The 22,789-nt window shown below is 40.8% G+C and overlaps 2 protein-coding genes across 2 annotated transcripts; one reads left to right on the forward strand and one right to left on the reverse strand.

The window, feature by feature from the left end:
* The first annotated feature begins 3,328 nt into the window (after positions 1-3,328).
* On the forward strand, positions 3,329-15,557 carry palb2 (partner and localizer of BRCA2). The gene is made up of 12 exons (XM_061734233.1): positions 3,329-3,420; positions 6,065-6,124; positions 6,204-6,375; positions 6,546-7,925; positions 8,958-10,465; positions 11,239-11,391; positions 11,821-11,903; positions 12,635-12,784; positions 12,868-12,984; positions 13,920-14,007; positions 14,098-14,285; positions 14,374-15,557. Exons 1-12 carry the CDS (start codon positions 3,343-3,345, stop codon positions 14,603-14,605), a joined length of 4,209 nt encoding a protein of 1,402 aa, XP_061590217.1. The 5' UTR covers positions 3,329-3,342; the 3' UTR covers positions 14,606-15,557.
* A 519-nt stretch (positions 15,558-16,076) lies between these two features.
* plk1 (polo-like kinase 1 (Drosophila)) lies at positions 16,077-21,728 on the reverse strand. Its single transcript, XM_061720039.1, has 11 exons — positions 21,027-21,728; positions 19,853-20,021; positions 19,463-19,607; positions 19,290-19,383; positions 18,957-19,182; positions 18,742-18,784; positions 18,509-18,606; positions 18,293-18,370; positions 17,649-17,803; positions 17,334-17,516; positions 16,077-17,207 (listed from the first exon to the last, which is right to left on the reverse strand). The coding sequence occupies exons 1-11, from the start codon at positions 21,387-21,389 to the stop codon at positions 17,025-17,027; spliced, it is 1,737 nt and encodes a 578-aa protein (XP_061576023.1). The 5' UTR covers positions 21,390-21,728; the 3' UTR covers positions 16,077-17,024.
* Positions 21,729-22,789: the final 1,061 nt, after the last annotated feature.

The raw sequence follows: 22,789 nt of genomic DNA on the forward strand, positions 1-22,789 counted from the left end.
GCCCCAGTTTGTACGCGTGGGCAACAACACCTCCGACACCATCTGCCTGAGCACGGGCTCCCGCCAGGGCTGTGTATTAAGCCCACTGCTCTACACACTGATGACACATGACTGTGTTGCACGCTCAGCTACTAACCACATCATCAAGTATGCGGACGATACAACTGTGGTGGGCCTCCTCCGGAATGACAACGAGGAGTCATACAGAAGGGAGGTAGACCATCTGGTGAGCTGGAGCACTGGGAGTAATCTGGATCTGAATGTCAAGAAGACCATAGAGGTAATCTTGGACCCCAGAAAGAACCAGCCTACACACACCCCTCTCCTCATAGGTGGAGCTGCTGTGGAGATCGCCCAGAGTACAACGTTTCTGGGGGTTCACATTTCCAGTGACTTGTCCTGGTCCACACATAGAGCCTCACTGTCAAAGAAAGCCAACCAGAGGCAGCACTTCCTACGTCGGCTGAGGAGAGCACACCTGTCCACCACCCATCCTCACCACCTTCTATAGGGGCACGATCGAAAGCATACTGAACAACTGCATCTCCATCTGGTATGAAAGCTGTACGGCAGCCGATCGAAAAGCCCTGCAGAGGGTGGTGGATGCTGCAGCCAAAGTCACCGGCACTTCCCTCACATCCGTCAAGGACATTGCACACAGTCGTCGTCTATCAAGGGCAAACAAAATCCTGGCAGATCCCACCCTTCCTGACCACGGAAAGTTCCCCCTCCTGCCCTCAGGCAGAAGGTTTCTGAGCAACAGGTGCAGAACAGCCAGGCTCCATGACAGTTTTTCCCCCCCACTCCATGGGACTTTTAAATAAACAGCACCCGTTTCCTGTCTACCCTCGACAACGACTGCCTACAGTACTGCAAGCAGCGTTTTAGTTTTAGGCCTAGTGTCCTTTTCTTTTAGTGTTTAGAGTTTTTAGTGTTTTAATTGTTTTTATTGCTTGCTTTGAGCCAGTGGCAACAAAATTTCATTCCACCTGTACTTGGTCTTTTGGTATGACAATAAAGTGAACCTTGAACCTTGAACCTTGTAGGCTATAGGCCTATGCTTCCGAAATGTGTTTTGTTTCGTATTTTTATCCAGAGTCATCATGTAAGGCAGGGTCACTGTGGGCTTTATCACTGCCTAAATGGGAATCACCACACCTTTAAAAGCTCTCTCTGTGTCTTTTACTTCTTCTTGACAACACTTGGCTGGTCTTTTACTCAGTGGAGTAAAAGTTGGCGATGATGTATCAGTTTCTGGCTCATAAACTATAGTTAAAGTTATTCTATGCAGTCTTCCTAGAGCTAGCAAGATTTGAAAATGGCGCTTCCTCTAAGCCCCGCCCCCCCCCGCCCCCACCCACGAGCGCTCCGTCCAAAGCCTCGCCCCCACAAACACGAACGCGCATACGATTATTAAACATTTTGGACAGCACATTTACAGCAAAACTACCCCATGTCTCATTCACCTGTAAGCGAGGTCGGTTTTAGGGGGGGCAGGGGGGGGCTGTGCCCACCAAAACGTGCCCACCGGCGTCTCCATCCCGGAGAGCGTCGGTGAACGGCACGGCAGCGCTGTGGTGCGCTGCAGGCTCTAAAGCTGCAGCTATGCCGTAGCCTACGGCGTAGCTGCGGCAACACAGCCCGCACGGCACCGCAGTGCGCTGCCGTTCACCGGCGCTCTCCGCTCTCGCCGTGAGACGCCTATATCCCCACGGACTGCGGCTTTTCACGGCTGCGGCTGTTCACGTGTCCCCCCGGGCTGCTGCAGCAGCAGCAGCAGCAGCAGCAGCGGACTAACGGCTCCCGCTCCCCGGTTACACACAGCGGGGACGGAGCTGCTCTGGAAATAACTACATAATAACTATATACTGGGGTCCGTGGCAGAAGGGAGGGAGGGAGGGGGTTACACTGGGACACTGTGAGCCCAGGAGGACGCGTGGAAGTGAACACGTCGGGCTGCTGGAAGCGAGTGCGCGCATGGGACAGGGCGGGGGGACGTGGTTTAAAATGAAGACATCTGATTGGTTCTTTCCCTTCCTGGACCTGGACCAATCCGTATCATTCGGACCGAATGGGGGGGGCTTAGAGGTGCCATTTTCAATCAAAATTTCAATCAAGGAGAATGCCTTTAAAATAAATATATTTATTCTAAAAATATTACACTATTTCAAACACTGTTATAAATTGAACATAATTCAAAAATCGTAGTGTTGTGCTTTAAAATTATATGAACAAAACTTCCTGTTCCTGTTTTTTATTTATTTATTTATTTTATTCAATCACAATTTAAATGGCAAAATCCGGCATTACATAGATTAAAAAAAAAAATCAAAATATTTTGGTCGACATGTTACTAAGATGACCAAGCATATATTACCTATAAACAACAGCAACAAAATCACCCAGTGATAAGGTGATATTTTGCCGCGTTCCATTTGTCCTCGGAAGTGGGGATTTCCTAGTTCCTAGTCGGAATTTTCAACTGGAACGCCCCTCGAAGTGTGATTTCCCACTGGGAAGTGGGAGAGTCTTCACCACCCCCGAGTTCCCATTCCAAGATGGCTGCCCCGGTTGTAAACAGTAGAAGAGAGCTCCGTAAAAATTCGTAGCACTTCATTCTAGTTTTGGTCACACTAAATCAGTCGTATACATAAGTATTGTTCGGCATATATATGCTGCTATAGTGTAATTTACATTTTTCATGTGGTATATGCGAACTACAAACTTGTTTTCCTACTTTGTAACTGGAACGCTGATAACTCGGCTGTGACGTCATTCCCAGTTGCGAGTTCCGACTTCCGAGGTAAATGGAACCCAGCAAAGTCCTAGGTATTTTAAAGCGGAAGAATGTGACTCCCTAAAGGCTGATTTATGGTTCCGCGTTATATCAACGCAGAGCCTACGGCGTAGGCGCTGCGTCGTTTTAACGCGGAACCATAAATCAAGCTTAATGATCACGCCACCGGGGCTCGACTGCTAATGTCTGTTCGTGTCGCGGGAAATAAGAAGAAAATCGATGTCCGTCCGATCGATGATCAAAATAAACTTGTGGAGAAGCTGTTGGATTTGCTGGATGTCTGTCATAAAAGTTAAGACAAACTAAGGCAAGTCGTTCAGTTATTTGGATATATACTTATTTAACTACTGTCGATTGAAGGTTGTTTTTTTATTATCGCGAAAGTAAATTCAGACTAACTTACCGTAAACTCGCATAGGACATGGTAACGTTTTAAAGAAATATATACAAGATATACGCACATTCAGTTGGTTTTGCTATGACAGACATGTAGTGGTTACATGTAGGTCGTGTGTTGTGTGTTTGAAGGTTGTCGGCTGAGCAGCATGAGCATAAATACGGAGGACATTGTGCACAGTGAGGAGCAGCTGAGGAATACTCTCCACTGTGATGACAAGGAGAAGGTGAAAGTTCTCATGAATCCTCATTCAAGTGACTTTTTTTTTATTGCAAGTCTTGCAGTGTCTCTAGGGTTGCCACCTTTCAGAAATAGAAATAAGGGATGCCCTGATTTCAGCAGCCCAGGAGCCAAAAAAGAAGCCCCAAAACTTCTAAACTGAATAAAAATGTGTTTATTTTATATGAAAAAACAAAATGCCTTGATTTAAAGTGTAAAGTGCTTTAATAGCATTGAACTTGCATGGCTGTAGAGACAGACAACCATATAGCAACTGAAATATCCTCCTATTCTACGTATGTCCACATCAGCCCAGATGTAATATAGCCTACAGGTGAAGAATATGGTGTAAAGGTTAATTTATTTCAATAATTCAACTAGAATATGTTGTAAAAGTTAATTTATTTCAATAATTCAACTAGAATATGGTGTAAAGGTTAATTTATTTCAATAATTCAACTAGAATATGGTGTAAAAGTTAATTTATTTCAATAATTCAACTAGAATATGGTGTAAAAGTTAATTTATTTCAATAATTCAACTAGAATATGGTGTAAAAGTTAATTTATTTCAATAATTCAACTAGAATATGGTGTAAAGGTTAATTTATTTCAATAATTCAACTAGAATATGTTGTAAAAGTTAATTTATTTCAATAATTCAACTAGAATATGGTGTAAAAGTTAATTTTTTTCAATAATTCAACTAGAATATGGTGTAAAGGTTAATTTATTTCAATAATTCAACTAGAATATGTTGTAAAAGTTAATTTATTTCAATAATTCAACTAGAATATGGCGTAAAGGTTAATTTATTTCAATAATTCAACTAGAATATGGTGTAAAGGTGAATTTATTTCAATAATTCAACTAGAATATGGTGTAAAAGTTAATTTATTTCAATAATTCAACTAGAATATGGTGGAAAAGTTAACTTATTTCAATAATTCAACTAGAATATGGTGTAAAAGTTAATTTATTTCAATAATTCAACTAGATTATGGTGTAAAAGTTAATTTATTTCAATAATTCAACTAGAATATGGTGTAAAGGTTAATTTATTTCAATAATTCAACTAGATTATGGTGTAAAAGTTAATTTATTTCAATAATTCAACTAGAATATGGTGTAAAAGTTAATTTATTTCAATAATTCAACTAGAATATGGTGTAAAAGTTAATTTATTTCAATAATTCAACTAGAATATGGTGTAAAGGTTAATTTATTTCAATAAGTCAACTAGAATATGGTGTAAAAGTTAATTTATTTCAATAATTCAACTAGAGTATAGTGTAAAAGTTAACTTATTTCAATAATTCAACTAGAATATGGTGTAAAGGTTAATTTATTTCAATAATTCAACTAGAATATGTTGTAAAAGTTAATTTATTTCAATAATTCAACTAGAATATGGCGTAAAGGTGAATTTATTTCAATAATTCAACTAGAATATGGTGTAAAAGTTAATTTATTTCAATAATTCAACTAGAATATGGTGGAAAAGTTAACTTATTTCAATAATTCAACTAGAATATGGTGTAAAAGTTAATTTATTTCAATAATTCAACTAGATTATGGTGTAAAAGTTAATTTATTTCAATAATTCAACTAGAATATGGTGTAAAGGTTAATTTATTTCAATAATTCAACTAGATTATGGTGTAAAAGTTAATTTATTTCAATAATTCAACTAGAATATGGTGTAAAAGTTAATTTATTTCAATAATTCAACTAGAATATGGTGTAAAAGTTAATTTATTTCAATAATTCAACTAGAATATGGTGTAAAGGTTAATTTATTTCAATAAGTCAACTAGAATATGGTGTAAAAGTTAATTTATTTCAATAATTCAACTAGAGTATAGTGTAAAAGTTAACTTATTTCAATAATTCAACTAGAATATGGTGTAAAAGTTAATTTTTTTCAATAATTCAACTTAAAAGGTGAAACTAATACATTACTTAGTCTTATTACATGCAAAGCAAGATATGTTTAACCTTTATTTGTTATAATTTTGATGATGGAATTGTTTATTGATTTCATAAAATATTCTCTAATTTATTTTTTATTTGGGGTTTTCATAAACTGTGAGCCATAATCATCAAAATGATCGCAAATAAAGGCTTGAAATATTTCACTTTGAATGTAGTATGGAAATAATATATTTGTTTCACCTTTAGTTGAATTTACTATGAATGACGTTTTGCAATATATCCAAATTTTCTGACCTTCATCTGTATATTATGACATCAATAAATAAGAGCATAATATATGTCCGTATTGGTTCAATACGGAACGCAACTTTTAATTCCCAACCCCTACCTGGAGGTGAAGCCCGAGTCCTCCCCGCTGTCTGGCACATAGAAAGATCTGGGCACAGACGCAGCAGGTCCTGTTGTCCCGCCACTAAGATTTTGCTGGCCTTAATGTTTCCTGTGTTTTATTTTGTTCATTATTGATAAATTTAGTGTTGATGTGTGTGTGACAGACGTGTGTATGGGGCATTAATGAAAATACGGGACAAATCACATCCCGTATTAGTTCAATACGGGACGCAACATTTTTTTCTCAAATAAAGGACTATTCCGTATTTTACGGGACGGGTGGCAACCTTAAGTGTCTCTTCTGACATTAATTTTGTCCCCACTCAGCTTCGCAGGAAGTTGGCACAGTTACAAAGGGAGTATCTCAAGACAGCCCAGAGACTAAAGGTGAGACATGGCCTCTGCACCTTTAGGAAAAAGAAAAATGTGGAAAAGATGTTTCATCAATGTTTTCATCTGCAAACAGCGGGCCGAGCGACAGGAAGTGATCCAAAGGCATGTCAAAAGTCGGATCTCCCATCAGAACCACCAGAGAGACCCGGAAGATGCATCGAACCCAAGTCTCAACTCGTCCACACAAATACTGAACACAAGCAGAGGGAACGATGAAGACACAGCTCAGCAGGAGAACACTGAAGGTAACCACGTAACTCCCACCACATAACACATAACTGTACACAGGAACAAGACACGTACTACCTCATATATGCCACATAAGGGTGAGATTATATTTAGAGACAGAAAATATTTTACCTGCAATTAGTACAAGTGGGATTTCACTAATGATATGATGTTCACCCAATTTCAGCAGATTGTGATGCATCTAGGAGGAGCCAGGTGATCCGGTTTATACTTCCCTCGGATAATGCTCGTCCACAAACCTCAGATTCCAGTCAAGACTCATCCAGAGGTCACAGACACAATCCTGCCCTGCGCCTTCGGTCACAACGGAGCCGTTTACGCTGGGAAAGAAGGAGCGCGGAGGCCAGCAGGACCACAAATGACAGCCAAAATGGACAGGAGCAGGGCGACAGGCTGCTAAGTGCTAAAACGGCAGAGGAGGAGACAACAGTCAAGTCAAGGGAGGATGCAGATGTCGGGAATGAAAGTGAAGAACTGTTCTCTGGTACAGAGGCCGAGTCATTCTCCCTGCTGCTTACGCACTGGAACTCGCAAGGGTGCAACGAACGAGGAGATAAAGAGGGAAAGGACAGCCAAAGAAACCACAAACAAAGGGAAAAAGAGACTCACTCGGAAGTTGAAGGGAATTGCTGTAAACATGCTCTAACCACTGAAGAAAGAGCACAAAATGTTGTACAAAAAGTAGAGGATGTTGCCAGTATTGGAGGACAGGAAGAAGTAAAGTCATGTAAAGAGAACGGTAAAGAAAACACTGAGGGAAATGAAGGTGAAACAATAGAAAATGAGAAAAATTATGATAATGTGGAAATGAAAGAAAAAAAGAGCAGGATCACAGGAGATGAAAAAACAGCCAGCCTCTTAGACTCCTGCACGCTAGTGGAGGGACTTCTTTACCCAGCGGAGTACTACGTTCGAACCACAAGACGTATGACATTTTCACAGAGCCAGCCTGACATGCAAGCTGTGATCCTCTCCCAGCTGAGCATGGGGCGGCGCCGCAGGAGTCGCGGTAGTGCCAGAGGACCCGGCAGGGACGCACACACCAGTAAATGTTCAGATCAGCATGCTCGCACAGATTTTTCTTCTCCAGTGGCTGCATCCACATCTCAAAATAGTCCTTACACATCTCCTGCTCCCAACGCATCTGGGGAACCTAGTCAAAGTTCCTGTAAGATTTTAAATCCCACTCCAGACTTTGACATGGACTCCGATTTTTGCTTTTCACCCAAAGTTACCGCTGCCCGTCCACCTCGAGGCAGGAGGAAAAGCAGAGGTAGAGGCAGGGGGAGAAGTCTGACCCCTCAATCTCCTCTTAATTTAGACTCCCACCAACTCGTTTGTAAACAAGCATCAGGAGAAGCCCAGGCAACCATCACCTCGGTGTCTTCCTCCCAGTTGCCTGCATCCACCTGCAACCCAGATTCCCAGCCTTCTTCTGGAGTTAAGGGAGCTCCATCTAGTTCTGCATCGGAACATTCTGAAAAGGTCTATCCCATCTTTCTGAAAAGCGAAATCAAGGCTGACCGACCCCCGCCGGTGAACAGAGGTTAGATTTGTACATGAGTGCATCTGTGTGTGTGAGTTTCTACGGTGTAGAATTGTAATCTTTAGGAAGGAATCAGATTGTGTTCACAGCTTTATGTGATTAACATGATTTCTACCAGATAATAACTTGGTGTATCCAGTTTTGAATCCAGACAAAACATTCTGAGATAACAGCGAGCCCACAACCTCATAACAATGCTAGTGTCCGACCGATCAGCCTTTTTTTCGATTATTTCGATCACCGATTAGGGGGAAATCAAAAAGACAGATAGCTGATATCAGCCGATACGATTATTACCCTTTTTTACCTTTTTGGGAGAAAACAAATTTCAATACAGGAATTCATTTAAATGAATGGTGAGCAATTTATTGCTTTAACTAGGAAGGACAGCAATATTCACTTCGCACGGCTCACACATCAAAAGTGCAAATTATGGAACATCAAACAAAACAAGCAGCATTTCAGTTATTTTTTAAGTGCAAATATTTACTTAAGTTTACTTAAGTTTGAGCATGTTGAACATTCTTAATACAAAAAGAAAATGCAGTATTTCAGTAAATTTCTTAATTTTTCTTAAAAAACAAAAAAAAAAAAATCGAAATGATTTATTTTCGATTTTTTTTTGGGGGGGGGGGCGATACCGATTATTAATAAAATTATGAATATCGAATTCGATAATCGGCCACGGACGATTATCGGTCGCCCACTACAATGCAGCACAGCAACAAAACTGAACAAGAATACATGCAAAGACAATAGCCACACTTGACAATTTTCTTTATTTTAACATTTAGTTTCAACCACAATGATACATTTATACAATCAAGAGCAACCCACATTCAGATTACTTCACATATATCTGAGAGTCAGTGGTGGCAACATATTATAACACGTAGATGTGTTTGTTTGAAAGACTAACAAAGAACATTTGCACTACCATGTAAAAGCTCTAAGATGTTTATTTATTGAGGGATACTGCTGCTTCGCATCATCTTACTTTATTTTCTTTTTTTTTCCATGTGTGACAAGCAGACCCATCAAGCTGGACGTTTCTCCTCTTGCCCTCCTCTTCACCAGCACAAACATCCCTGCTGCCTCTCTCCTCCCTGTCCTCTGTCTCACTGCTCAGCAGCCTGAAGAACATGGACTTCTACCAAGATTTCCATCTACCAGATGACCAGTTTGCTTCCCTGAAGCTGCACAAACTTCGCCAGGTTGCTGTGGAGTCGGGAGTCGAACAATTTTTATCACCGTACCACAACACACGCAGCAGCTCCCGACGCTTGAACCCACTTTACAGCGATCCGTTGACGCCTCCTCCTCTCCCACTCAGTGCCACGCCCACCGTCACAAGTTCATCCTGTGTGAACCAGGAACAAAAAGCTTCTGCGCAGAAGCTCATAGATCCCCGGAGACAGAAGTCAACAGAAGATGCACCCACTGATGAAAAGAGTAACGGGTCCTTAACTGAGGAGCCGCCTGGTCAAGATGTTTCAGAAACTGATGTGGAGCAGCAGACTGAAAACCTCCATACTGCCATTCACAGCAGCTCAACGGACTGTGTTTCAAAGGTTCAGCATTTTACTGAAGACTGTGTGGGTGGACATAAAGAGCATGAAACTGTAACTCCAGACAGCAATGACCAAAGCAGCATATCTGCCTGCAGCACAGACGGATCTATCAGTCCACGGCTTCATCAGAGCTCTGCCGACAGGCCAGGGTGCAAAGTGAGTGAGTACGTCAGCGATGATGAACTGAAATCAGAGCAGCCCGTCACTGAAAAACACTCAGGTTGTCATAGTGCAGTCCAGAATTTAAGTTTGCAGGGTCAGATGTCTGAAGCAGAATATAAAGAGTTTAAGAGTTCTTCCTCTGATTATTCTCAAAAAGAAACACCAGAGCAGCCTCTTGATTGTGCTGCTTTACATGCATGGAACGAAGCAAAAGCTCGAGCAGAGTCTCCTGTTCAAGCCCCGACTTTGCGGCTTAGTTCAGAAGAGTTGAAAGAAGCTGCTGAACCTGACGCAAAGCTCTCTGCAGACAGACTGATTGAAAATAAGACCACGTCTCAGCCGCAGCACTCTGAGCTCTCGCTGTGTTCTGCTCCGGCTTCAGCGCCCTGCCCCTTTGTAACCCCACACCTGCCTTCAGCCACTTTAATTTCCAGCCCAATCCTGCCTTCCCTAGGAATCACCCCACACCGGGTTCCCGCCAACCTCCCAGTGTCGTTCTCTCCCTCTGCCCCTTCTCTCACCCTTCCTCCTCCTCATAGTCCGTCCGGGCAGGTTCTCTCTCCTCCAGCTCTTTCTCCCTGTCCGTCCATCACCTTCCTCCCCCCCAGCCTGCCTCTCCTGTCCCCCAGCAGGGAGACTCAAGCTTCATGTGAACCACCAGCTATGAATAATCACAGTCCAATAGTTGAACCAGCTGCCTGTCCAACTCCACCCAGCTGTAATCTCCAGAGCTCACCTGAGCAGGCGGGCCTGACAGCAGAGGAATCTGAGAAGAAACATACAATGAGACACCAACACACACTGAAGGTAAAAACCATACGTTTGGTGTGCTTTTAAATTTATAGACTTAATTCTTGGCAAAGGCTTTGGTTTTTTTGATGAGTAGAGAGTAGGGATGGGCAGTATGGACTAAAAAATGTATCACGATAATTTCTGGCATTTATCCCGATAACGATAAAAATTACGATTTAAAAAAAAAAAAATACCAATTCAACTCCACCTTTTTAACTATAAATCTATCTCGCTCTCAGATCCGCCATGTTTGTTACACAAAAACATCATCAATGGGAATTTATCCTTTTTTCTTTCTTTCTTTCTGGCTCATTTCTTTCTTTCTTTCTTTCTTTCTTTCTTTCTTTCTTTCTTTCTTTCTTTCTTTCTTTCTTTCTTTCTTTCTTTCTTTCTTTCTTTCTTTCTTTCTTTCTTTCTTTCTTTCTTTCTTTCTTTCTTTCTTTCTTTCAGGCTCATTTCCTTCCTTCCTTCTTTTTTCCCTTCCTTCCTTCTTTCCTTGTTTTCTCCCTTCCTTCTCCCCTTTCCTTCCTTCCTTTCTTCCTTCCTTCCTTCCTTCCTTCCTTCCTTCCTTCCTTCCTTCCTTCCTTCCTTCCTTCCTTCCTTCCTTCACGTACGTTGTGCGTGGATTTAACGCAGAACCATAAATCAGCTTTACACAAAAACATCATCAACAGGAATTTATCATTTTTACCGCGTGAACGGTAAAATATCACCCATTTCTAGTAGAGAGATGTATGTAAAGGAGCATTAACTGTCTGTTTTTGCTTGTGTGTTTTTTTTTTTTCCAGTCTGCAGCAGGAGGGTTTCTGGTGGATGTGTGTTGTCTTCTTGGATCCTCGGGGAGTCTGTGTGTAGCAGCAGCAGGGAAGTGGGCTGTATGCCTTTGGAGCCAGACTTCAGCATCGGATTGGAGCTTAACCCACACCTGGACCTTTCATGAGGCGAGTTTCTGTCTGTTTCAAAACTGCATACAAAACTACTAGACACTGATTTTAGCAAGATAATTGTAGGATGTAGGATGTAGGAACTGCACAATCCACTGTAAGAGCTCATGGTTGTGCCATAGCATAATCGCTTTTGCACTGTATGGTGCATTATACATGCAGTATGAGGTCTAAACAGTCAGTGTGTTGTCTATATATCAAAAATTTTCAGAAAGATGCTATCGTATGATTTCTTTTTTTTTTTTCTTCCAAGAACTAAGACGTAGCAATAAATGTGCTAATTTAATGAAACTCTTGAGTTACATGATGCTCTAATAGGACACATCTTTTGAGAGATTTCTTAAGTAATATTTGTTTAGAGATTAAATAAGTCCACTTGTCATTTTAGACACATTAAGTCACTGATTTATTTTTGTTTGTTTACAGCCCGTCATCAATGTGTTCCCAGTCCCAGATGCTGCTGGGATGATGTGTGCGACTCTTGGGAAGTTGGAAATCAGAGAAGTGAGGTGAGTATTACACAGCGGATGAGATTACCATGTGTAACATTTTGGGTGGAATTTGTTTTCCCAAAGAATTAAGCCTTGAACTAAACTAGATGTGCTTTTATTTTGAGATATATTAAGTATACGATTTATTGATGTCTCTTTCTGTATTAATTTGCCCCTACAAGCACACTACTAAGCTTTGCACACTTCAGCATTTCAGAAATAAGATTCAAACTTTCCCTTCATTGATTAAACCCATAAAAGATAACTTCTGTTCATCACCAATCACATGTCCACGTCAGTGCCTTTTTTGTTTTTTTTTTCCCCACGGCATATAATACCGTCATGCCTGCACATCGACATAAATGACACATAGTTCTTCACTTTATCCATGTTTAACTCGTAGGGAGCCTCCATTTCCACCAAAACTCTGAGCTGCAGCTCTTTACCATCAGCTCTGACTCTGACTATGAAGCGTGACTAACTGCTGCTCGGGTTATTTAAGTGTTGGCCCCCGGACGTTACTGACATTGTTTCAGTTGGTTTGTTTTCTATGAAACAGTTTAAATCTGTGGTTCATACAAACATGCCTAACATTAGTTAGTCATTAGTTCACTGCAGCACAGTGGAGCTTTGGCTGCATGTTTCACTTATGATGTCTTCAAGCGTATTTAAAAAACAATAAATAAAAAAACATCACATTAATGAACTGGATAATGATTTTTATTTGTACATGCATGTTATGTGCACAGAATGCTGTCATGCTCCAGCCTCATGCAGATGCCGATAAGTCAGGGAGTCATCCAGGCAGTTGTAGGCGTGTCCAGGTCCAGAGTGGTTACGTCCTCTCACTCAACAACAGGCTCCACCCTGCAGGTGTTCACTCTGTCCAACAGCAGCAGGTAAGACTGTATTTATCCTCTCGTGTCCTGTCTCACTGCACAGCTGCACAGATGTTTCAGCGTCCCTCTTCCCTCTCTTTCAGTGGACAGAGTTCTCAGCCTCTTGTGTCTCCTGGTGGTTCTGTTGAAGCCCTCGCTCCAGTGGACGGACTTCCTGATGCCCTGGTTGGCACAGGTGAAGGTGGACACCTCTTCATTTGGTAAGGACGATCAGGAAGTTATCTTACTGATCATCACCTTTCACTGCCCATCCAGCCTGATCCTTTTTGTTTCTGATTAGTAGGCATGTCTGCATGCATCATCTGTGGATGTTCAAGATGGTGACATTAAAGGCTGAATTATAGTTCTGCATTAAATCAACGCAGAGCCTACACCGTAGGGTACCTACGCGGCTACGGGGGAGGCTCTCCGTAGCCTACGCCGTAGCCTGACGTGCAGCTCCCAAAAAATGTAATTAATCGTCGAGGCGACGCAGACCCAACGTGGACCGAGAGGGTTGTGATTGGTTTGCTTGGTAGCAACACATTTCCGGTTCCGGTTCGTGAAGCAGCAGTGAACTTTCAGCGCTCTTTTCTTCGTGTGTGTGAGATTTATTTTATTTTTTTGGGTTATTTTGGTTTTTTGCACAATAGTTGTCCTTATCTCTTTGATTCACTGTGACCAGAAAAGCCGGAAGCTAAACAAAGTATCAACTAGCGCTCTCGGGGGGTACTGCACCGCGGCGAAATGGAGTGACAGAGAAGTCCGAAGGGTTCACGACCGCGTCACGGCAACGGCGTAGGCTCTGCGTTGGTTTAACGCAGAACCTTAAATCAGGCTTAAGCCATTTACTCAAATGCAGAATACAACTTGCCACTTAGGGATGTTATTTGAGGATATAAGTTTGAATGGTTTAGCCACTTATTGTCAGATGAATTTTCCCTTTTTTAAGTTTTTCTATAAAAAGGCAACTTTAGGTTTTTTTATTCTGTATATGCAACAAGTGTCCACCAGTTCTTTCTGTTTTTGCAATGTGCCAAAAAAAAAAAAAGAAAGAAACACAACCCACATCGATGGGCACAATTTATTTATTTTTTCCTTACATTGACTGTTTACAGTTTTTTTGTTTTTTTTTGTGTGTTTGTGTGTGTTAAAGGAATTTAAAGACTGGCCAGTTGCTGTGCAAAGTCCTTCTAGGACATAGCTTATCACACACAGCCTGTCTCAGAGGATATTCCTATGCTGTAAGTAGCCAGCTTCTGTGAAAACGATTGCTTCCTTGCAACTCTTTAATAACATTCCTCCTGTGTGTTTTTGTGAACGTCTGCATGCAGGGAGTGCTGTTAGTCCTGCTGCAACATCAGTTTCTAAACTCACTGGAGGAGGAAGGAAAAACAAAAGGTGTGATGTCCTCAGAAGAGGAGATGAAGATGGCTTGGTTCTCTTTGGTCGGCATCAACCCTCTGAGTGGAAAATCTGTACGGCTGTCTCAGCTCTATCCACCGAAAGCCTGGTCTGACAGGTTAGACGAAGACTGACGGAAGATGCAGTTGCTATTTGTGCCTTTCTGCATGAGCTACAGTTACGTAATCTACTTCTGTGCCCGGCAGGCTGTCTGAAGTGGACGTTAACCGCTCCAGCGTGGTGGGCCTGAGTCAGAGTGGCTGCGCGTGCGTGTGGGGACTCGGCCCACAGGGCGCTCCACACCTGCTGGGACCTCCGGAGGGGGAAGGCTGGCAGCTGGCTCGCTGGGGGGAAGGAGACACGCTGGTGATCGGACATAATAACGGAGACGTGTCTTTACACTGCTGGAGTGTGGGTGGGACCACGCTCTGTCGTTAAAAATACACTCAGATAACTTTGTTTTAAAAGAAGAGCATTTATGTCACTGTGATGATCAAAATATATTAACAGGCTCCAACATCATATCAAACTATTGTCCTCAGACTAATCTCTAGTTAACTTTGTTTCCTCCGTGTACTGTATCTACTGTACCAGGGTTTCTCATAGAAACATGCTACGTTATGTCAGTTTGACCAATTTCAGCATTCAGGCACAGAATTATATTTCTACAGTTTGTCCACTTTACTGATCTACGGGTACATTTTTTACACTGTAAACTGAGCAAATCCCACAACTCAGTGGCAGCTAGTTATAAACTCTTTAAAGTTAAGGGAGAATAAGCTGTTTTTTCCTAGCTTTTGGAAATATATTTTTATTGTAAATAAATCACTCTGAACCTGTTTGAGTGAAAGTGTTGCTTTTAGACCATTGTTTTATCAGTCCTTTTTAAAACTACTGCTGTTTTGACTGTTGTTAGTGTGTTTGGACTTTGTTGTATTTAATGAAGAAAAAAAGTATTACCAAAGTTGTATTAAAATTTACATTAAACATTTAAAAATGTACTTGATTGTATATTTTTTGTTGAATTTACATGGCAGCTGGCTAAAAGCAGTGTTCAGTCATATTTTTCCTACCCATTATTAAAATCCGGAAGGATGGTGCTGCTGCCTCATTTATGGGGAAGAAATGTCAGAAATGAATCTTTAATTATTGTGATCAAAGATCAGTTCAAGGTTTGGTCTTGGAGTAATAGAAGATTTTATGGAAATGTTTAGTTGCCAAAGTAAATGTGTCCACAAACGACTGAGTGAAGCTAATCTGAAAAGAAACCTAATTATAAGTCCATATTTACTTCATTCTTGGTAGGTGCATGAGGTGAGGATTGGTGACAGATCTAAGATTTTCTACATCAGGGAACATAAGGAGCCACAGCAGAGGGGCCAAGTACAGTAACTTACGGTAGTTAACATTTTAAGTTGATCAAAATGTTAAAGTTGTCCTAAAATAAGGACAGGTATTGTTCAAAATTGTTTTTGATCCACTTAAAATGTTTATTAGTCTGACATCCTTGTTTTTGGTTAGGTATATTCTCATGCAACACCTTGTTAAAATTATCTAATTAAAAAGAAAAAAAAAAGCTTAGACCCTAAACTCTACCCCAATTTTCCATGTACTTTTAACTGTTCATAGGTGAGGTGGGACAGTATTTGTGGAATATGAAAACAATCGTTTAAAAAAAAAGTCTGAGACATGCTTGTCTAGAATGCTGCGATGTGTTCAGTCGACCTGTCAAGATGTAAACTTTACTGATACAATAAAAGCAAATCTGTAAACTGCTTTTTGTATCAAATATATTTCAATGACTGGTGCATAATTACTAACAGCATGTTTAGTTTAAAGTAGAAATATTTATTACATATCAAAGAACTTACCCTGAACCTCTGCAATATTTATTTTACAAAGTAATCTCTGAAATGTGATTACGTTTATTTTTGAGTTTGTACAAGATTAAAGTATTACACATGGCCACCAGGTGTCAGTATCGAGTCGTGCACACAGAGCAATTTTGAGCAAACAATTCACTTAGAAAAAAAGTTGTAAACATTGAAAAAAAAAAAAAGTAAATTTTCACACACCTTCCTTTGTCCATGATGAATTTGTATTATTTTTAGTATAAACAATTATAGAACAGCCAATCTGACTAAAGCACAAAATTCTGTGATTAGGTTCAAGAAACTTTATTTAAACCATCTTTACAACACACATGCATGTTCAGCAGTATGTACATATTTGTACATCTTGTTGAAAGCCACATCTAAAATATTTATAAAAAAGGTAAAAAGTAGCTACAAGGAGAATGTACATGATGAAGACGATAACATGGTCCATTTCTCTACATGCGAGAAATACATACAAATACATACAAACGAGACAAAGACCAGACGCTTTTATCAACCTGCACAGCCAGTCGAGTCCTCACAACTTCATCCACACAGCTGGGTTTAAAGACACATCCTGTGCGCAAACAGTGAAAATCTAGGAACGTTCCAATAAGATGATGAAATTGGAATAACAAACAGTATTAGCCCCTGAGACTCAAACGTATGTGTACAAGATGATCTGCCACTCTGTCCAACGATCCAGCAATCACGCCAGCAGAAAGACATTTGTGAAAAGAAAACTTCATCAAGAAGGTTAAGTAAAGACATAAGAGTGACAATTTTTAACAGGACCACATAACATAAAAATCAGAGGCCCAAACTCCATCTTCATGAGTGACATATGAAAGATTAAGCGTCATGGTAAACGTCAAAGTCTAAAGGTGACATTAACAAAACTGCCTCCCTCATTAAAATATTTAAAAGGATTGTCCCATTTTGAGGTTGAAACTTTGGGCAAAACAGATCTAATGTGCATCTTAGGAAGACTTGCTATCCATGAGCTTCTCCACCATGAATTTGGCGTAACGCATGCGGCTGGCGAGCTCCTTACAGCACCCAAACTCCTCTAGCAGGGAGAGCTTGTAGGTGCGGAAGACTCGGTTCTCATCGATGTAGGTGACGGCACCCATCAGCGGACACAGGATCAGCTTAGTGTGGTCCTTGAGGGAGGAAAAAAAAAAACAAGTGTATGAGGTATCACAAGATTGGAAAACAAAAGTACACATAAGAGCTGATTAGACAAGTAAAAAGGCTTCAGGTGGCACATGATGTTCCTCGTGTCTAACCTGGAAGAAGTTGATCTGAACCGTGCCGTTGCTGAGGTGCAGGACGATGGCGCTCTTTGTTCTGAACCAGAGGGACAGGTAAGGCATCCGAGCCAGCTCATCTCCCTCCCGGCGAGCCATGTTGGCACCAGCTTTCAGCAGGTGCTCGCTCATGTAATTGCGGAAGTATTTCAGCAATGTTATCTGCAAAAGGAGACAAGTTCCTCCATCACTACATGGACAGTTATGAGTGGGAAAGTACCACCCCCGGGACACAATACAGATCCATAGCCTGAAAAAATATTTCTTAAAAAAAAAAAAAAAAAAAAGACTGACCTTTTTGTTGAGAGTTGTAGGAAATGTGCGAATGTTCATGTAGGACTCAGCTGCCATTTTGTCGATGTACTGCAGGCTGTCTCCATCAGCGTACATGATGAGTCGGGTGAAGTCGTTAAACAGGACACCCACACTGTTGTCACAGAGCTGATAGCCTGAAGTAGACATTTAAACCTCTGTTAGAAGTTTGATAAGTGTCAGTCCCAATAAACTCCCAAACACCTTTGACACTTCAACAATCACATTGTTGTCTCACAGGAGATTGGAGATTTAAAAATTCCAACTGCTGTCTGCCTCGCATAAAAGAATCTTTAGTGTCAAGCTCAGAACACAAACATTTACACTTACAAGTGAGGTACACTACAAGTGAGTACATTAGCACCAAGCGTGAACCATTTAGGGACAGACCAGGTAGAATGTGTAAAGAAATGTAAATGCGAGTTAAAATGGTAAAGAGACAAAGAAAGAGTTTTTGGGATAAAGCATCTAGTTTAATTGAAAAACAAGTTTTTCCACTCTATTAAACTTTTTTTCCCCCCTTCAAGTGTTCATTAATATCCGTGTGAAAAAACTAACTGTAGTTTTACCTCCAACAAGTGTATGAGCAAAGGTGACAATGGACATAAGATCAGAGTAACGCTCACCCAGTCCGTATTTATCAGAGTAGTCAACCCATTTGCTGATCCAGAAGATGGGGACGCACGCAGGGTCCTCCGCTTCCTCTGGAAATACAAAAAGGACAAAAATCCATGTATGCAACTTTTAGGAAAAAAAAGCTCAAAGAGAATCTACAACATGAAAATTTGCAACACAAACAAGAAAACCTTAACAGTCAACTGAGCTAGAGAGTCTGCACCCACCTTGGCGAATCAGTAGCCTCTCAGAAGGCTTGGCAGCGTTGATGCTGTTGAGCTGCTGCAGCATGTCTTTCAGGTGGCATTCTGATGGCTCCACCTCCCTACAACGCCACAAACAAGTCAAAATAATTAGACGTATAATATAAAACCAATTACAAGGATGGCACTTCTGCATGGTTACATAAATTTAGATTTGGTGTAATGTTTTTTTTCCAGGTAAAGTTTAAACATCTCACCTTTGCATAGGCTCATCTTTCATCTCCACTTTATCTGTGCCTCCTGAAAATACAAAATCCCAATCAGTATTCCTGTTAACAGCAACAATTATACAAGTCCAATGTACTACTGGGTTCTTATATCCAGTGCAACTACAACTAGTCAGCTTTAAAAAACAACTGTGGACCAAAGGTTTATCTGGTAAGTCGTAATGAAATACTGCTGGGTCCATTACCCTTGTTGTTTATAGCAGTGAGGGGGCGCCTCAGGTTGAGCTCTGCAGCTTGGGAGGGGGCAATGGAGAATCGTGGGGGCACAGTAAGACAAGTGGTGGGCAGACGTAGGGGGATGTAGCCCGTCGTAAAGAACTCATCAGACGTTAATTCAGAGATGGTTGGCCTCTGCGCAGGATCAGCGTGTAACATCCTCTTGATGAGAGTCGCTGCAACTGGATTGATGTGCTGCACATAGATAAAGTTATACGATAAGTGAGGGACAACTTGGTTGTATTTTAAAAAAGTATACATTTATATGTGATGGGCCATTGTGTGCTTTATTAAAATCATACCCAGGGAACGGTGTAGTTGTTTTTCTTGATGCGGTTGTAGGTTTCCTTCAGACAGGAGGTCTCAAACGGAGGTTTGCCCACTAACAAAGTGTACCTGAGAGGGTAGACAGGAAGGAGGTTGACTGCACTGATTCAAACAGACTACTGTAGTTTCCACACACCCACGCACTTACAATATGCATCCAAGTGACCAGATGTCCACTTCATAACTGTGGCCTTTTTTACACAGCACTTCAGGCGCTATGTAGTTGGGTGTTCCGCACAAGGTCTTCTTCCGCTCGCCATCAAACTCGATCTTGGTGGCCAAACCGAAATCCCCTAGAGAAGTGGGGGGTGGGGGTCATTACAAAGTAAATTTACATAACACCTTGATATTGTTAAGATGCCAAGTTCCTGAAACATTAAAAACAAAGTGAGCAATTCTACCACAGGCAGTGGGAACCTGAGCACTGAAGTGCCCAACATCCTTTACTTTTAAATCAGCTGGTTTGTTTGAGGGTGCAGACGTATTAAACCGATTGCATTAACAGAACTCAATTTAAGCCTAATGTTGATAGAATTACCTATCTTGACATCCATGTCATCATTGAGGAAGATGTTTCCCAGCTTCAAGTCTCTGTGGATGACCCTGTTGGTGTGCAGGTACTGGACACCCTTGAGCAGCTGAGTCATGTAGTAACGGGCCTCGGGCTCAGTGACAGCTTTACGACGTTTGTGCAACTCCAACAAAGACTGAAAAAGAAAAGAAAAAAGGATCCATTCAAGAAAATGACTATAAGGAAACACTCAGTGTTACTTTGAATTGTATGATGAAAACATAACTGCAAAATTGAAGAAAAAAACAAAAAAGTTCAACCGAAATGCAGTGGGTGCCAAAGATACATATATATATATATATATTAGGGCTGTTCAATTAATCGATTTTAAATCGTAATCGCGATTATGTAATTAAAACGATGTTAAAACCTGAAACTCGTAAAATCGATTTTTCACTTCACCGGCTCGTGTTCCTTGCAAAAAACTTGCAAATGTGAATAGCAAATGTATGACTGACATTACACACCTCTACCTCCTTCATGGGTTGCATTATTATTTAGCATGCAAAGACCCAGTTTAGTTTAATTAGAAAATGTCTTGTTTTATTTAATTGGAAATATAACTTACTGTATGTTTGCAAGTGCTGATTTTTTTTTTCAGAGATAAAACTTTATATTTTATAATATTTGTTAAAACTTTTTTTCAACTTATTTTACAGAGTTTTGCACTTTATTCATTCATTTTTGGTTTAATAAGAGCAAAGTTTGCACTTAAAGCCCAATGGGGCAAATGTTCAATAAAAAAACAGCATATTTGAAATAATTTCTTTGCCTTTTGTCAATTCACAAAATAATCGTAATCGAAAATTGGATTTTGAGGGGGAAAAAAATCGAGATTTTATTTTTGGGCAAAATCGAACAGCCCTAATGCTGTAAACTTGTCTGGTTTTCTCTCAACTGAACTTCCTGACACAGGAACAGGCCGCACTAGGGGAGAGGCCGCGGTGCCATTAAGGCTGATTTATGGTTCCGCGTTACACCGACGCAGAGCCTATGGCGTAAGGTACGCGGCGACGCGCATAAACCTACGCCGTAGGCTCTGCGTCGATTTAACGCAGACCCATAATTCAGGCAAACGTCCATCTTAACCACTGACTGGTTTTCACAGGACAGGAAGGATGTTTCCACGCCAAACACTCACCCTTCTCCTGCAGATCTCCAGCACCACAAAGACGAAGTCGTCATCCTCGAAAAAGCCGTGGAAGCCCACGATGTTGGGGTGGTGAATGCTCTTGTGAATGGCGATTTCCGAGGTCATCTTCTCCCTCTGGTGCTGCTTCAGTATCAGCGACTTGGGCACTATTTTGCCAGCGAAAACCTGCTTAGTCTCCACGTCTGTAATTTCGTAGCATTTGGCGAAGCCCCCTTTCCCGAGGAATCTCCCTCTTGTGTATCTCTTCATGGTGCGTGGGTCGACCAGAACCTCTGGGATTTCTTTCAGAGTCGCTGACTTCGGGTCCACCTGTCCCGACGGATGCGCCGGTTTTGCAATGGCAGCACTCATTTTTGGAGTAAAGTGCTGTGTGATTTATATAAAGAAAACGTTTTAAAAGCCACCCGCAGTTAACTTTAGCGAGGCTCAAACTATTGTGAACGTTTGTTTGGCCTTCTACGCGAACTTACTCCCATACGACTCTGAATTTAAACGAAAACTAAAGGCAAATAGTCTAAATACGCCGGTCGTTTCCTAAACTTTGATTCAATTCGCTAAAAAAGGCATGCAGACTACGACATTAAAACAAAATAACCTGTGGAGACGCTTAAGTTATTCCGCACACTCGTAACTCCCCGGTTGTCGCGTTGTCCGTTCAGCCTTTTGACAACAGTCTCTGGTGCAAGTTTAAAAAGCTGCATCGGTCGTTACGGCGCCCGCTGATTGGCTCGCTGGATTTGAATTCCAAGGCGTGTTTGCAAAGCATTATGGGAATTTATGTGCAACTACAGCCAATCGCGTAAGGGATAAATGAAACAGCGTGCTGTGATTGGCTACATGATTTTACCACGTTACATTACGCAAAGGCTCATGGGAAATGTAGTTGAAGCGGGATTTAATTTTAAACGCGTGTGAAGATTTTAAATAGTCATTCAGCAAATTTATACGTTTTAAAATGTGCTTTTTTCTGTAAAAACCACCATTGGAGTGTGTTATCTCTGTAATCTCTGTAATGTATCTAAAATGAAAAATACAAAATTAAGCGTTTTTTCTCGTTAAACTGAAGAGATACAGTAAGTGAAAGTAGTTATTTACCAATTAAGAGTGGGATTGATTGTAACTAAGTTTCTGTACTTAACCGCTGAAATTGATTTTTTAAAATTATATTTAACAATTTCTATTTAGCTTCTGTACACATTTATTTTCTAGCGTTTCAGTTTGAGTGGTGTTGTTTTTTTCTTTTACTCTTTTATTTGAAATTCAGTTCAATTCAGTTTTATTTATATAGCATCTATTACAATACAAACTGTTTGTAGGTGCATTTCAGAGACCCAGAGCATGAACAGTGAGCAAATATTAAAAGAAATAGTGGCATTTTATTAAAAAAAAAAAAAAAAAAAAAAAAAAAGAATAACTCTCAGGGAAGAAATTTGAAGCAGGACGTGGTTCAAGAGTGGAGGCCTCCTGCCGAAGTCCAGCTGGGTAGAAGAAGAAAATAGGAGGGAGCTGAGAATGAAGAACAGAGAGAGGAGAGTCACCAACGTAATGTATAATATATATAATTATAAATGTAATTATCAGTTAGCGGGAGAACTTAGAGTTCTGATTGATACATGGTTAGTTGATGTACTACAGAGATGACTTTACTTGTGCAGGTAATGAGGTGGTCAGAGAATTGAAGCTGCAGGTCAGTATGTAAATATCCTGTGGAGGCATCTTTATAGACAGAGAGAGGTAAACACTGAGATAAT

Source organism: Cololabis saira, chromosome 1 (assembly GCF_033807715.1).
Source record: "Cololabis saira isolate AMF1-May2022 chromosome 1, fColSai1.1, whole genome shotgun sequence".
Lineage (NCBI taxonomy): Eukaryota > Metazoa > Chordata > Actinopteri > Beloniformes > Belonidae > Cololabis > Cololabis saira.

Coding starts and splice junctions, on each gene's coding strand:
- palb2 (XM_061734233.1), top strand. CDS start 3,343: ATGAGCATAAATACGGAGGACATTGTGCACAGTGAGGAGCAGCTGAGG. Junction 10,466..11,238: donor GACACCAACACACACTGAAG/GTAAAAACCATA, acceptor TTTTTTTTCCAG/TCTGCAGCAGGAGGGTTTCT. Junction 12,985..13,919: donor GGTGGACACCTCTTCATTTG/GTAAGGACGATC, acceptor TGTGTGTTAAAG/GAATTTAAAGACTGGCCAGT.
- plk1 (XM_061720039.1), bottom strand. CDS start 21,389: ATGAGTGCTGCCATTGCAAAACCGGCGCATCCGTCGGGACAGGTGGAC. Junction 19,384..19,462: donor TGGTCACTTGGATGCATATT/GTAAGTGCGTGG, acceptor CTACCCTCTCAG/GTACACTTTGTTAGTGGGCA. Junction 18,607..18,741: donor AAAGATGAGCCTATGCAAAG/GTGAGATGTTTA, acceptor GTGGCGTTGTAG/GGAGGTGGAGCCATCAGAAT.